The sequence below is a fragment of the Montipora foliosa genome, unplaced genomic scaffold, assembly GCF_036669935.1.
Source record: "Montipora foliosa isolate CH-2021 unplaced genomic scaffold, ASM3666993v2 scaffold_390, whole genome shotgun sequence".
Lineage (NCBI taxonomy): Eukaryota > Metazoa > Cnidaria > Anthozoa > Scleractinia > Acroporidae > Montipora > Montipora foliosa.
Window position 1 is genome coordinate 230,001 of NW_027179690.1, and position 15,000 is coordinate 245,000.

At 39.5% G+C, this 15,000-nt stretch overlaps 1 protein-coding gene and 1 pseudogene across 1 annotated transcript in view; one reads left to right on the top strand and one right to left on the bottom strand.

Moving 5' to 3' along the window:
• Positions 1–6,810, bottom strand: part of LOC137987778 (selenoprotein K-like) — an 8,487-nt gene extending 1,677 nt beyond the window's left edge. The window contains exons 1-5 of the mRNA XM_068833857.1: positions 6,792–6,810; positions 6,631–6,715; positions 2,636–2,654; positions 1,659–1,717; positions 1,353–1,405 (exon numbers count right to left, since the gene is read on the bottom strand). Coding sequence (XP_068689958.1) covers positions 1,353–1,405; positions 1,659–1,717; positions 2,636–2,654; positions 6,631–6,715; positions 6,792–6,810 — 235 coding nt within the window. The remainder of the gene's footprint in view (positions 1–1,352; positions 1,406–1,658; positions 1,718–2,635; positions 2,655–6,630; positions 6,716–6,791) is intronic.
• A 90-nt stretch (positions 6,811–6,900) lies between these two features.
• The window catches only part of LOC137987785 (armadillo repeat-containing protein 3-like), a 27,266-nt pseudogene continuing 19,166 nt past the window's right edge, over positions 6,901–15,000 (top strand).

Here is a 15,000-nt window from a genome sequence, read left to right on the forward strand (position 1 = left end):
AGTTGTATTAAGAAAACCGCTGGTCATTTCAGGGGGGGGGGGGGGGTTGCACCCTTCCCCAAGATCCGCCTCTGCAATGCTTAACTGACTGAGCGAGCAATGTGCCATCAAAGATGCACAGTTGTCCTTGAATTTCGTATCCTGGTATTGCATCTTACTACATATAGGATGTTACCAGCAAGATGCTATCTTGCACATCCTAGTGCCATGTACAGCAAACTACCACTACCCTTATTTGGGAAGCGATTTCGGCACGGTGGCGTGAGCACTTGCCTTCAACTGATGTGTCCCGGGTTCCCCTTCATAGGTGGGATGGTTCTATATTATATAAACACCAATGAAATACCAAGTGAGCTTTCACGAGAAAACATAATATCTTCACATGTGAAAAGATCACTGTTACTATGGTTACACATGAAAATCGCGCCTTTCGATGCCTTTTGTGAAATGATTTAGTGTTAGTTTCATTGGTGTTTATAAAATAAATAGAACATTACATGGCCACTTGGAGATACAAAATTTCTCTTTGAGTGTTGAAAAATATTTGACTCGTTTGCTGCACTCACGCGTTAAATAGTTTTCAACACTCAAAGAGAAATTTCATATCTCCGCGTGCCCATGTAGTAACCTCTATTTATTCTACTCCTGGAGGTCTTTCTCTGTGTACCAGAGTTTTCTCCCTCATCTAAAACCTTCCAACTTTGATTTGATGTGCCGAAGAGTTCTTAATGGTTCATTTATCTTTGAATTTTCCACTTAAAAACTAAAAGTTTGCACTGATTCAGTTAAATTTAAGAGGAAGCCAAATTGAAAAAAGAATTTTCTTTTTCAACTTTGCACTTCGCAATACATTGGGCTGAATTCTTTGGTATCACCGTTAGTCGCATATTGGGCGATTAAACGTCAATTTTTAGTCGCTCAGACTCGCACATTTTAAATTCGCCATGGGAGACATAGCGACCACCAAGTTTTAGCCCTGCTTTCGCCCCTAATAAAAGGGGTTCTCCATTGACAAGAAAAATCGCCTGTTGTTAGACAGAGTTAAATCTATAACTGGCTGTTTGAGGAGTGAAAAGGTTACAGTGACACGTGCCTTACCGTGGCCACCCAACAAACTTTCACGTTTGACAACTACATGTAAGTATGTCAACTCAACAACCCATGCAACGGTGTTCAACTTACAACCGTGCAAACTTTGCAAGGAGGGGTGACTGTCAATTAAATTCGCACACCCTGATTGACATATAAGTTTTAAAAAACTTTGTTAGGTGGCCACAGTAAGGCGCATTGCACTGTAAAAGTGACACTAGTTAAATCTATTGTAAGTGAAATTATTATTAAGGTGCACCAACCTCCACCACCTCTACCAATTCTTCCAAATCTTCTCCCTGGAGGTCTTGGAGGACTAGTATAAAATGCAGCAAAATACCATAAATCCACAAAATAGAGATTGCAGGTTTACTATAAACAGTTGAAATGTTTAACTAAAACTGTTTTTAGGTTCCAGTGATGCTAGATGTGATCAACACTATCAAGGAAACATTGCTGATTCTTCTTAGATGAAACATCACAATACCCTTTTCAATGAGACTTCAATGAATGTAACGTAGTCTACATTGATTTGAAGAAATTGACTTGAGAACATTTTAAAAGCTTACCCTCCTCCAGGCCGATAGTCTGAGCTTGTATCTGAGTTACCACGTTTTGTAAGGCCAGGCTGCAAAAGGAAGTACAAAAAAACATTATTTAATTATTACTTTTTGTAACAACTGGATGTGGGATGTTACTTAAACAACGAAACACGGAAACACTGAAATGAAGCACCAAAACACCATGTATGACCCTACCATACATTGAGTACTAACCGACACAGGTTGGATTTGATATTAATGTCATTTTATGCTCCTCATCTCAGTCTTAATCTGAATCCTAATCTTAATCTCAATGAATTAGGAGCAGTAACGTTAATTAGTCCTAAACCGATATTTAATCTCAAATCCAACCTTTGTCGGTTTGAATACTAATAGTATTCAATGTATGGTGGGGTTATACATGGTGTTTTGGTGTTTCATTTTGCTGTTTTGTGGTTTAGTAATGCCCGTCAATGTGCCTCCAAAGGATTCAAGAAAGGCTGGGAGATATACAGAGGGACCAGCGGTAAAAAGCACCTCGAAACAACAACTCAGTGTTACGTTACTCAATGATGTGAAAATAATGGGCCATACAGTTTATAATTTTATGACACCAATAATGATAACATCATTTTTGAAGTGCCCACATTCTTAGAGTTCAAAGGCACTTTACAAGAAGAGTTTGGTACCAGACACAATAAATTTATTAATGAGTAAAATTGTCTGGCGTCAACGTTTGACAGAACCCCTTTCGGCCTTCCTTGGAGGTACGGGATTCACAGGGGACATCCCCAAGGGGATCTCCAAATTTATGACGACTTAACCGTCCGGTAATTTATAAGTAAGTCTATCATAAACGACGTGTGAAGTATACGATCTACTCAAGGTAAAGAGTTCAATACAAGCTTAACTGGCATCAATAAAATTAAATTAAGTCTCACAAGCAGTGGGAAATTAAAATTCAACGTTTACCTTTACTATACCGAAATACAAGACGTACTCACCGAGAACATAGTATGAAAGCTGTTCGATGGTGGAGCAATGTGAAAAAAAGAGAAGAAACAAATTTTTATCATTATAACAGACCTAAGGAACTTTAAAAGACCACATCTATTCTAGATGTATAAAAAGGTGTTTCAATGCAGAGAAAATTCGATCACGCAGTTTGATAACTTCATACGTACTGTTTCCTCGACCGAAGCGTTAACGGTATAAAATAGCCACGTTTCAAAGGACTTTCTGTTGTTTATTGATGAGTCTTTCGAAACCTATGATTATAAACAGTTTATCAGGTTATATGAACAAAGTTTAAAGAAAACGAACCACAGATTTTACATACCCGATGGCCTCAGATGTCGACTTCGGGAGGAAGCTTGCCGTACTAATGTTATTAACGGTGATTAACCTAATTAAGTAGCTATGACGTATCTAATTTCGTCGCGGCCGAAACACTCCCCGCCTCCCGAAGGTATTGACCTAATTCTTAATTTACATTTCGTAAGTTAGTTTCATTTAATGTCCTTTGAATCTTCATCATCGTGGAAAGGAACCAGCACGATTAGACGCTGTACAGGTCGCTCGATTGTTGAATATCCTCGACCCTTGTATATACCAACTTTTTCATTCGGCGCTGGATTCTTGTACTGAATTGTAACTTTTCTGACCTTGCCATCTTTTCCGGGGTTAGCTGCTATGACGCGTCCGAGCTTCCATTTCCCCCTTATCTGGTTACTGTCTTGAATTAACACGATATCGCCGACCATGACATCACGTTTACAAGTATGCCATTTCTGGCGTACGAGCAAGCTTGGGAAATAGTCTCGTGTCCATCTGCTCCAGAATGTGTCAACAACGTTTTGTATGAAGTAAAAACGCTTTCTGGGGTCTGCGCTTTCATTAAATGGCCCGTTAGGAACCTTTGTTGAAGAACGTCCTAACAAGATGTCATTCGGGCAGAGATATGCTCCGTCTTCAGGTGAAGTTGGATGACGACCGATCGACCTCTCGTTGACTAAATTAGATACTTCGTAAAGGACTGTCTGAAGTTCTGGAAATGTCATAACGCTCTGTCCGATCGCTGTAGTAATAGCTCGCTTTATCGATTTTATAAGGGCTTCTGATATTCCGTTCTGCCATGGTGCGTCCGCGGATGCGAATTCCCACTTTAATCCTTCGTTCACTCCAAATGTTTCGAGTTCTTTTAAGTTCCATTTCTTCGTCATATTCTGGAGTTCTTCACTAGCTGCTACCAACTGCGGACCGTTATCAGAGTATAGCTTTGCAGGATATCCTCTGAGGGATGTAAACCGTCTCAGCGCAAGTAGAAATGCCTCTGTACTGTAATCGCCTACCAAGTCAATATGAACTGCTCTTGTGCTCATACAGTTGAACAATACCCCATAACACTTTCCGATTGTTCGCTTCTTTATCTGGTCTCTTATTTTAAACGGTCCGAAAAGGTCGATGGCTGTACTATGCCAGGGTGGTGAGGGCATAAGTCTCTCTTCTGGAAGCTGTCCCATGACCTGCTTGTTGAGGTTTTCGTCCAGTTTCTTGCAAGTGACGCAGTTGTATCTAATGGACTTTACTATGTTATGAATCTGAGGAATCCAGAATCGTAATCGAATTTTGCTTACGGTCGTCGACACGCCATGGTGACCTTTTCGATGTATATGTTCCGCATAAAGCTTAGAGAAACGATGCTCACGAGGAATGAGGATCACTTCTCTCTTATCGTAGCTCAAGTGCACCCATTTGCCGGTCCGATGACCAACCACTATTACTCCATCTTCTCTGCGCTTTGGACACAAACGCTTATATTTAGATTTTTTGACGTTTGTAAGCATTTTTCTTTGCGCATCAATGATCCAAAACCTTTCTGCTTTAGAAATATCGTCCGGTGTCAGGGTCTTTGTCGCATTCTTCAGACTAACTGGTTCTCTTGCGTACATGGCTAATACACGTGCTGTTACTCTTAACAGTTTGTTGTAACTTGAATGTCTGTTTATATCAATTCTTCTCGCGAGCGAGTCCTGTTCTGCAGCAAGTGTTGTTAATGCCGTTTTCATTGATAACTCTGGGTGATGGACTACTTTACTTATTGGCCATTCTGATTCCGGGAGTTGTAGAAATCTAGGTCCCTTTTGCCAGTCGCTTTCGCTTTTGATATCGCTTGGTCGCTTACCTCGTGTTATCCAATCGGCGATGTTTTTATCACGAATGTTTCCTCGACCGAAGCGTTAACGGTATAAAATAGCCACGTTTCAAAGGACTTTCTGTTGTTTATTGATGAGTCTTTCGCTTACTGTTTTATCGAGGTATACTCTACAATCCTTGGTAAGATGATTCGAGTTTTCGTGAACGACGCACTTGCTGTAAGTTCTCTGGCTGCGGCTGTCGTGTCTTTCATCCGCTGTGGCGTAATGGACAACTGCCTTCGTTATGGATGGGCCCTGCGCGCGAAGATCAGAACCGTCGTACTCGATAGCGCATTTTTGCGTAAGTAAAAATTTGAGCAGGCTCGGAAACTTGTTGGTTTTGTCCACAGTGCTGTCGTCAGAACTTAATAGTTTAGCCCATTCTTTGCGTACGTCTGGCGGGAGTTTTCTCTCTATGATGCTTACTGAGCTCGTTGTGGTTATTTCTGCTTCCAAGCCAAGTCTCTTAAGGTCACGATATCCGTCTTCTATGATTTCTACCAGCTCCATGAATCGCTTGTTGTCGCCTTCGCGGATGGATCTTATGCGTCTTATCTCATTAATTATCGCGTCCGTGACTTTCGCTGGGTCCCCGTATTTTTCGTCGAGTCGCTTCCACATCTCGTAAACGTCATCGTCGACGCTCTTTACGTGAGCTAAAGGTTCTTTTCCGAGACAGGAACGCAACGTGTGAGGATAATGTATCTTCCGTAAGGTGCGGCATGACTTGTTTCTGGAAGTCTCTTTTGAAGGATGGATATTCTCTCAACTCTCCTTCAAATCGGGGCATTTTGATTTTCTCTAGTTGTAGGTGATTGCTCTTTTCTCCTTTGATCTGCGGCTGCAGTTCGCGTTCATGTTCGCCTACGAGGTGTGTTTCGAGTTTAGCGTTCATCTCGTTATACGTCGCTTGAGTAGCTTGGAGCCATCTAATTTCATTGGCTGCAGATTCTCGCGTAGATAAATCGAGTAGCGCGCTATTCGCTAGTTTGCATTCCGCGAAAGCTTCGTCAATCTGTTTCTGAAGTCTCTTCGCCGTAGACGGCTCTACTTTGTCCTCGCTGAGTGTGTGCGAAGCGCTTTGACAAGCTGTTTCAAATATGGCTCGCGCTGTTTCTCGTCTGATCATTGCTTGATCAAAGAATCGTTCCATTTGCTCGCGTTCTTTGTTCGCCTTATCCCTTTGTTCCGTTTCCGCGCGCGCTCTCATTTGCACGTCCGCTATGTGGTTAATAAAGTTAATCTTAGCTTTTGTCGCTTCGTTGAACTCCTCCTGTACTTTGTTGATCCATGTTTCGGCGGCTTCTAGCTCGGCGTCGTCTGATAAAAGCATCGCGTAGAGATCGTGCTTTGTTTCCAGGACGTTCCATGCTTCCAGGAATTGAGCGTAGTTGTTTTCCACGAGTTCGTGATTGCTGGCTGATGAGATGGACTTCAGGAGTTCGTTCCTTTTTCTGGTGAATCTTGATTTGGCGACGCGACGGACGTTCTTGGCTTCTTCTGCCATCGCGCTGATGAACGGGTTTCGAATGTTTCCTCGACCGAAGCGTTAACGGTATAAAATAGCCACGTTTCAAAGGACTTTCTGTTGTTTATTGATGAGTCTTTCGAAACCTATGATTATAAACAGTTTATCAGGTTATATGAACAAAGTTCAAAGAAAACGAACCACAGATTTTACATACCCGATGGCCTCAGATGTCGACTTCGGGAGGAAGCTTGCCGTACTAATGTTATTAACGGTGATTAACCTAATTAAGTAGCTATGACGTATCTAATTTCGTCGCGGCCGAAACACGTACAATAAAACTATAAAGTTGATTAATCCCCAAAAGACGTCGGCGAATATTGACAATCTCCATATTGATCTGTTTTGTAAGACGTTGCCTGTGGAAGGAAACCACTAAAGCTCAGAATCGGCGGCATAAACAAGAACATTTTTAATGTTAAAATTCTCACTCACTTCCAGACACGTACACCATTTTTTTATTATGAAGTGCCTCGCATTCAGGTTGATAATGTAGGAACCTGGGTACAAAGGTGTCTCATTTCCATGGTAACTGAAGTTTGGAGGAAAATGGCGGCGATTTTGAGGTAAGAGTTGTCCACGAAGGATATCCTCTTTTGCGTTGAAAAACTTTAAGGAATCTTTATGAAGGATGGGTAAAAAGAAAGCAAAAGAACCAGAGACTCCAGCGAAAGATGAGGTAAGGATTTTTGAACAATTTTCGCCGAAGATGTGCGCAAAATTGGCCAATACGTCGATCTCCATGAACGAATTGTGAGACTTTTAAACCGTGGTTTTGAATAACCCCCGAGATCCTCCAAGTACGTATAAGCGAATGTTTGTTTGCCGAAAACCAATTTTAATAAGTTGAAGTCATTTTTTTATTTCTAAATTGTTGGTTTTCAAGGTGAAACCCGTCAGAAAATAAATCAATATTTTATCATTAAAGTAGTCTTTTTTTCAAGAATTTTACTAGTAAAAGGATGATCTTAAAACCAGGAATGGTGTTATGCTACACTGTATTATGGAGTTTGAGCCTTGCATTAGTGATGATGTGGAATTCAACGTATCAGCCCAGTCTACTTGTGCGAGAAATACTGTACCTCTAATTTAGTGTATGGTAGTCATCTTTTAGCGAAAATTGATCGGCTTGTTTTTCTCAAATAGTTTGACCCACTGGAACTGGTCAGCAAAAAACCCCATACTGTTGTTTTGATGTTAGATTCGCCGGAAGAACATGTTCTTCAGTCTGCGTGTGAAGCGTTGTACAAATTTTCAGAAAAGTGTAAGTAGATTGTATTAAGGGTCACACCTGGATGATCCTCACAAATTAAAACAAAAACATGTGAAAAGGATCATGTACAGGTACATGTTTGTGATTTTTTTATGGTGACATGCGGATCAAAAGAAAAGAATCTACCGTACATGTAAGTTTTTCTTGGCAGGTTAGTCAAACATATATACAACCTTTAAAATTATTATCGCTACCATAAGTTGCAAAAATAGTGGAGACACTTCACCTTCTTTGGGCTATATTAATTTACCTATTATCCCACTCACTGCAGCCCCTCTCCCCCCCTTATCATTGTTGCTAGCAAGACCAAAAAATGTTCGAAACTGAAACAGTCAACATTGAAAGGGGGAGAGGGGAGGGGAAGTGGGAAAGGTTTAAATTCTAGATACAGCGTGTATTGGAAGCTAGAAAAGGTGTTTTTTAATGAAAGTGTCTCAACAACTTTGCAACTTGTTGTAATTCATATTCTCAACCTGACTGAGCTTTAAGAGACATTATTCAACTAGGTTCAGGTGACAATCATATTGTCCTGCTATAATTACACATTGTTTGATATAGCAAAAAAAAAATGAGGAAAATTAGGAAAAGGCCATTCTTGCCTTTAGAGGCCTGGATTAGGAAGTCCTTGAATTTAATGGAATTTAGACCTTCTTTTTTGTGCAGCCTGGGAAATGCCAATTAAAACTAAATGTGGCTGCCAGTGATTAATATATTAAACCTTCACCATGGCTGATATGCAAAATATGGAACTGGCCAGAGGTCTTTGTTCTCACTTGTGAAATAATGTAATCATTGCATTTAACACCTGTAGTTTGGGGATGAAAATGGTCGAAGTTCAGCCTAACATGAAGGGGCCTGTATCCAAGGTTGTCAATGAGTCATGCAACTGCCTTTTGTTAATTAATTTAATTAATTAATTAATTAACTGTCTTGCTTAATCGCTGTCGCAAATACAGCAATGATGCAGCTCAATAAGGTCAAACTTTAATTAAAAGCATACTATGGACTGCAGTCCATGACTGTACGACCTTGTAACACATATTACAGCCACCAGCTGGTCATGAAATTATTGGGATGCGAGTGCTCTCACCACTGCACCAACCCTGCAGTCCCCAGGTTAAGGTGGGAAGCATCACTGACGCATCTTGATGATCTGCTTCCTAATTCTAATTAAAGGTGACAAGAACAGGCAAGAGCTGTTGAATCTTGGAGCTTTGGAACCTCTGCTGAAATTGGTGTTATCTGAAGATAAGGTTATCAAAAGAAATTCCATGATGTGCCTTGGTACTATGGCTCAAAATGGCAAGTTTAACCATTTTTTCTCACTGATATCTTTCTGATAATTATCAATATTTCCTATAAGGGTACTAATTAACAATTAGACCCATAGCCCTTGCGGGCTAGGGGTCAATAGCCCATGAGGCGAAGCCGAATGGCCCGTGGCCCTTGAGGGCGAAGGGTCTAATTGTTTTAGTATGACCCAACTAGTCGGACAGAAAAGGCAATAATAAAGTTTAAGCGAATGCAAGTTGAAAAAATATTTATTTGGCCGGAATAAAACGAAAGAAAGCGTCACGCTTTTCGCTACTCGAGGACTATTACTAATAGTCCTCTAGTAGCGTAGCCAATCAAAATGCAGCATTTGCATTAGTCCACTAGTTGCGTGATACTAATTCTTTATATGGTGGTGCTGATACTATAATCAGTCAGGTAAGGAAAGCAAGCCAGTTCAACAGTGTGGCACATATGAGGACTTAAACTGTAATACAAGCTCTCGATCATCATGAGTATCTCCAGACATTTTGATCCAAGATTCTCTGCTTTAAAAATGTGTAACAGCTTTCAAGACAGAAATTTGAAAACTCAGGGTCCTTTAAAGCTCACATCCTACACAAAAACTTAAAATCTGGTCATTTCTAACCAATAGAAATGTACAAATTAAATTGGTGTGCAGAATCGTCAGGTTACCACTGGCAAAAATTACCCGGTAATAATAAAATAGTTTACATTATTTTGATTCATTTTGGTGTCAATGTCATTGTAACAGTTGTGTCTGAGGCTCTCTTATGATAAATGCAAATAATCCTCTGATTATTTTATAGTCTTAATAGGGTTACATACTGGTCACCATTTATATAATTTGTTGTATGTTTCAATAATAATTATTGTAACATTTTGAATTGTTTTATTATAGCTATTGTCTGAAAAGAGCTCCGTAAACTTTCTAGTATACAGCCTTTGATTGCATTACTTGGACCAGAAGGTAAGTCAATTGCAATGTTAACAAGAGAAGGTACTGTCTCATGCTGGGTTTAGAAAAAAATCGTCCACATCTACTGATAAGTGCAAGGAATTTTCATTTCTCTCTTTCTTCAAATGCCTACACTCCAGAATGAGTTCACCTACACTGTATTTACTATTAGGTACCTTTGGTACCCGGGGGTGGGGTACTCTGAGAAAAATTGGGTAGGGGTGTGCGGCCCGCTTCCCAAAACCCTTACCCTATTTATGACCAAAATCTGCGATTTTCCCTACCCTATTTATGGCCTACCTTATTTATGACCTGACCAAAAATTTGATACCCAGTTTATGACCTGGTGCAGACCTGCCTTATAGTTATTTCCCTAGTTCAGACCAATGTAAGGCAATGTTTATCTGCTTTTATTAGGTAGGTTAGATGATAAAGAAGTAGCTTCTAAATAAAAAACGAATTCAAGAGTATACCCTATTTATGACCAAAACGGCTGAAAAACCCTACCCTTTGGGGCCGCACATACCTATATAGCCCATATAAGGGAGTCCCCCCCCCCCCCCCCCCCCCGGGCTTTGGTACAAGTGGTTGATCTGTCAATCAACTGTGGAGGCATACAGTGTGTTATAATCTGTGTATTGATTTGTGCAATGCAAATTAATTTAAAAATGCCCCGAACAGTCTCCGTGTTGCTGTTTGTTTTGTTAGCCCTCTTTTTAATTGTGAATGATCTTGAATGAATTCGAACAATTAAGTAGGGCACGTAAAGAACCCTTTCATCTAGGCCATTATAAGCCAGCATGAGGCAAAGCAAGGCACTGAGCCTCAGTCATTTTTCTTGATTTTTTAAAATGAAGTTTGATTCTAGTGTTGTCTTTAAAATGAAATCCTCATAAACACCTAAAATACATAGGAAAAAAAAATACATAGGAAGAGAATTTAACCATGGACATTGCCTCAGTCATAATTTTTTTCTGGCTACGGCCCTGTTCATGATGTCTTCAAGTTTGTGTTTAAGTTTACAAACCAGACTCCTGTACATTGTTGTTTTATGGTGTCAACATCAGAAGGATTATAATCATGACAGCAGGTTACACATCAATCTGGTTCCATGACTGTGTCTTGAGTTCTTTATTTTGGTTCCTCAGAGGATGTCTTATGTCATGAATTTGCAAGTCTTGCACTTTCATCCATGGCTGGTAAGTTAGTACAGTACTTGTACTACACTGTACATGTAGCTTTTACTGTTAAGAATGTCAGACACGCTCTTTTGATCGGCAGGGCTAAAGTACAGGTCACTTTTCCCACATGTACACTATATCTAAAGCAACTCAAAACCTTCAAATCGTTTTTAGGCCTAATGATTAAGCCACCTATTAATTAAAAGTTTAGCATTGGTAATAAAAAGTTTTGTAACCAGACTGTGTCCTGTACATGTACATTTATGTTAGACCTGTCCTCTTTTCAAACACATTCTTCTGAAAATAAAGTGCTAGCCTTGAAATCCTTTTTTTCTTACTTATGCCATAGCTGAATTTCCTTGTAAAGTGGAGATATTTGAAGAAGGAGGGCTTCATCCAATTATAAAGCTTCTTTCGTCAAGAGGTATTGGCAAATTTGTCTATTTATGTTGCATTAATTAGGTGCACCTGTCTCTTCAATATAATTATTTAAAGTCACACCATAGACCTGATTCATACAGTCATGTACAGATGGCAGCCAATAAATTATTATAATTTATTGCTCATCAACCTCTGCGCTGATTGTCTTTGTATCTGATTCAATAATAATTTCTAATTGATGTCCATGCTTAGTGGGCTTAAATGACATTAGCCCACTAAGTAGGACGAATTTTCCCAACGGCTTTTCGCAACGGCTTTTCTCAGCGCTTTCAATGGGTGAGGGAAAAAAACCAAATGGCTTTTTCTAACGTTTCCAACGGTTTGGGAGAAAATTTCCCAACGGCTTTTCCAATGCCTTCAATGCTTTCATCAACGCCTCCAATGGGTACCCAACGGGTAACCAACGTGTACGGAAAACCGTTAGTGTACGTTTTCGTGTGAGAGGTCACGTTTCACCAGTGAAGGTCAACTACATGTAGCACTGAAAGGACAAAAGAATGATTTACATGTATGTACTGTCAGCCAATATGGATAATAATTAGGTCTGTGAAAATTATACCCATGGAACATAACTCTAGGAATTCCTAGGAATAATTATTTGTAGGAATTTCTTAGGAATTCCCAGGAATACTAGGTGTGAATTTTTTCCCTACAGAATTCAGACTTGGAATTCCTAGAAATAATCCTAGGAATTCCAAGTTGTTTAACTGAATGCTCATGAATGCACTTGGAATTCCCAAAAACGGCTCGGAATTCATTTCACAAGGGACCATGTGACTGTAAAAAAAATTCAAAATCTCCTTGCTGCTTCAATTTTTTATTATTTTGTGTTTGTGCAACAGTTACATGTACCAGACAACTAAGTGGATCGAAATCTTCCAAAGAATCACGGTGCCATAATTTTTTATAATAATTTTGAACCTGTGAGAGTCATACAACTGTACTACAACAATATAAAGAGGGTCAAAGGTTTTAATCTTGGACAGAAATGACTAAACATTTTACTCCCAAAGGTTCCCTGTGAGGTGTATGACAACTGCTGTGAGACCACAGACTGCAGACTGCCTACAAATGGCAGTGATAAACAGTATTTAAGTGTAAACACCCATTTTAAAATTGTTACATGCGGCTTTCAATAAACTTTTAACATGGCTTCAGCCTGCGATCCAATCGAAAAACCAGTACCCTAATAATCAGCAGTCAACTTAAAAAAAAAAACAAAAACAAAAAGAACTGATCTTGATGAGCTTTAAACTTGAGCCTGCGATATGGTCACATGATACTGGTCAGTGGATACCTTGTTTTGAAAGGCGTCAAGTAACCATAAACATTGATGTCCAATATAAAAGACTGATTTTGCTGCCAAAAAATGCGGCTTACACCTCCAAGTTTCCCATTGGCAAATTTTCTTGCGCAGATGGGTTGCCATATTTTCTTACCAATGGCGCTCTGCCTGGAGCTCCGCTAATAATTTATTGAATTCATGATATATTTTTACCTGCATTGGAGTAATTTTTTAAAAATAATTATATTAAGACTTTTAAAATAGAATCTTTGATGATCTTCAAAGACGTGTTGATGGTCCTTGAAGGTGGACCTTTGGAAGATCTTACATGTATAAGTTTAGATTGCCATTTGCCATACCCACTTTAAAACCATGTAGTAATACCATGCATCAGTGGCTCAGTTGGTTGAGCACCGGGCTGCCATGCGGGAGGTTGTCAGTTCGACTCCGGCCGGACTAACACTGAGGGTCTTTAAATAACCGAGGAGAAAGTGCTGCCTTTGTAATTACATCCGCAATGGTTAGACTTTCAAGTCTTCTCGGATAAGGACTATAAACTGTAGGTCCCGTCTCACAAAAATATCTTCCATGTTCATTAGTTCCCTGTGGGACATAAAGAACCCACACACTTATCGGTCTTGTGGCTGTCCTCTGTGGGTTTATGGGTGGGTGGGTGTAGCAGGTCTGCATCAGCTCAAAAGCTGCCAAAACTTCAACCTGCTCAAACAAGATTAATAAATAACAAACAAACAAACAAGGAAATCTAAATGCTCTTAAGCCAGGTTCTTAAAATCTTCAAGGAAACCTACGTGTATTTTAGGTTCTTGGCGTGATCTCCTCAAGAGTCCTTATTTATTTAATAAAGAATGGTATTCAATTCCCAACAGATCTTTGGCAAAGATACCGGTAGTTGCTATATTTTTACCAGGGATACAGTAATTACAACATGTAAATTCATTTATTGGCTATTCTTTGATTTGTTTCAGGACTGCAGCTCCTTTTAACCTTGTTAAGTTCTGAGTATGCTATTATTCAGCAGCTGTCTTTAGAAAGTTTGATACAGATCACACTTGATGGTAATTATTTCACAGTGTATTGTTTCCATATTGTTATTGTTTGTCCCCTTAAGGCCTAGGTTTGCAAGCTTTAAAACTTAAATTTAAATATAAATTTTAGCATTGTGACAATAAGCAAAACCTAATGTCCCTTCAAATTCTACAGCTGACAACAGAGCCGCTCTGCGTGAACTTGAAGGTCTTGAGAAACTTGTTGACTTTGTTGGAAATAAGGTCAGTGCATTTACCTCTGTCATGATAAATTACTGAGGTTACTATGAGCCATGGAGTACAGTCGCATGGCTTGAGCTTATCTTAGGTTGTATAATGTTGCAGGTCATTTTGTTCCTTAGGTTATGGTAATTTGCAACTAAACTACACGTAGGTCATTAATTTTTGTTTCAACCTAGGTCAACTTGTTTCAACTTAGGTCAGTTTGGGGTGGGTACAAAACACAGGTCATGATGTAAGTTTTACCAACTGAAGTTATAAACTTGGGTGGAAAGACAACGAATGTAGGTCAGAGTTTTTTTGTCAAAGGAAACACAACAAGGTGGCAGAGCCAGTTCTTGAGCCACCAACCCTGGAGCCATAAATTTAGCGTGCTGATAATACATTGTATAACAATGGCGTTGTTCTTGATGATGTCAACAATGACCACATTGATGGTGTCAGTTTTGGAAGTAGTGTGGTGGTGATAACAAGAACAATTGCTGCAGTGTTTTGTTTACAAGTACAGTAACAGTCTGTTGTAATCTTATGGAAGACAGTGCATCTTGCTGTCAAGGTCAGCCTGGTTCGTTGGCTCTTCACTTTAAGAATCTGAAAAGGAACAACTTAATAAACAGAACTACATGTATAAACATAGTTTTATATAAGACCCCTAGCTTGCAGGAAGAAGTTAGCTATTTACAAGGCAAGGTATTGTGCAGTAGCTAATGATTTGCGGCATTACACTGAATGAACCAGGGCTCAAGTGCATGGATTCCAATGCTCTAATCAACAAACCATGCCTACGCTTACATGACATTGTACATCCACTCTTTTTTTCACACAAAAGTAAAAGTATGATGCCAAGAAGAGACTGTTTTATTTCTTGTTGTTAAAAAAAATTACCATCTTTGTTACTTCAGGAGTATGAGGATTTGCATGTACAGG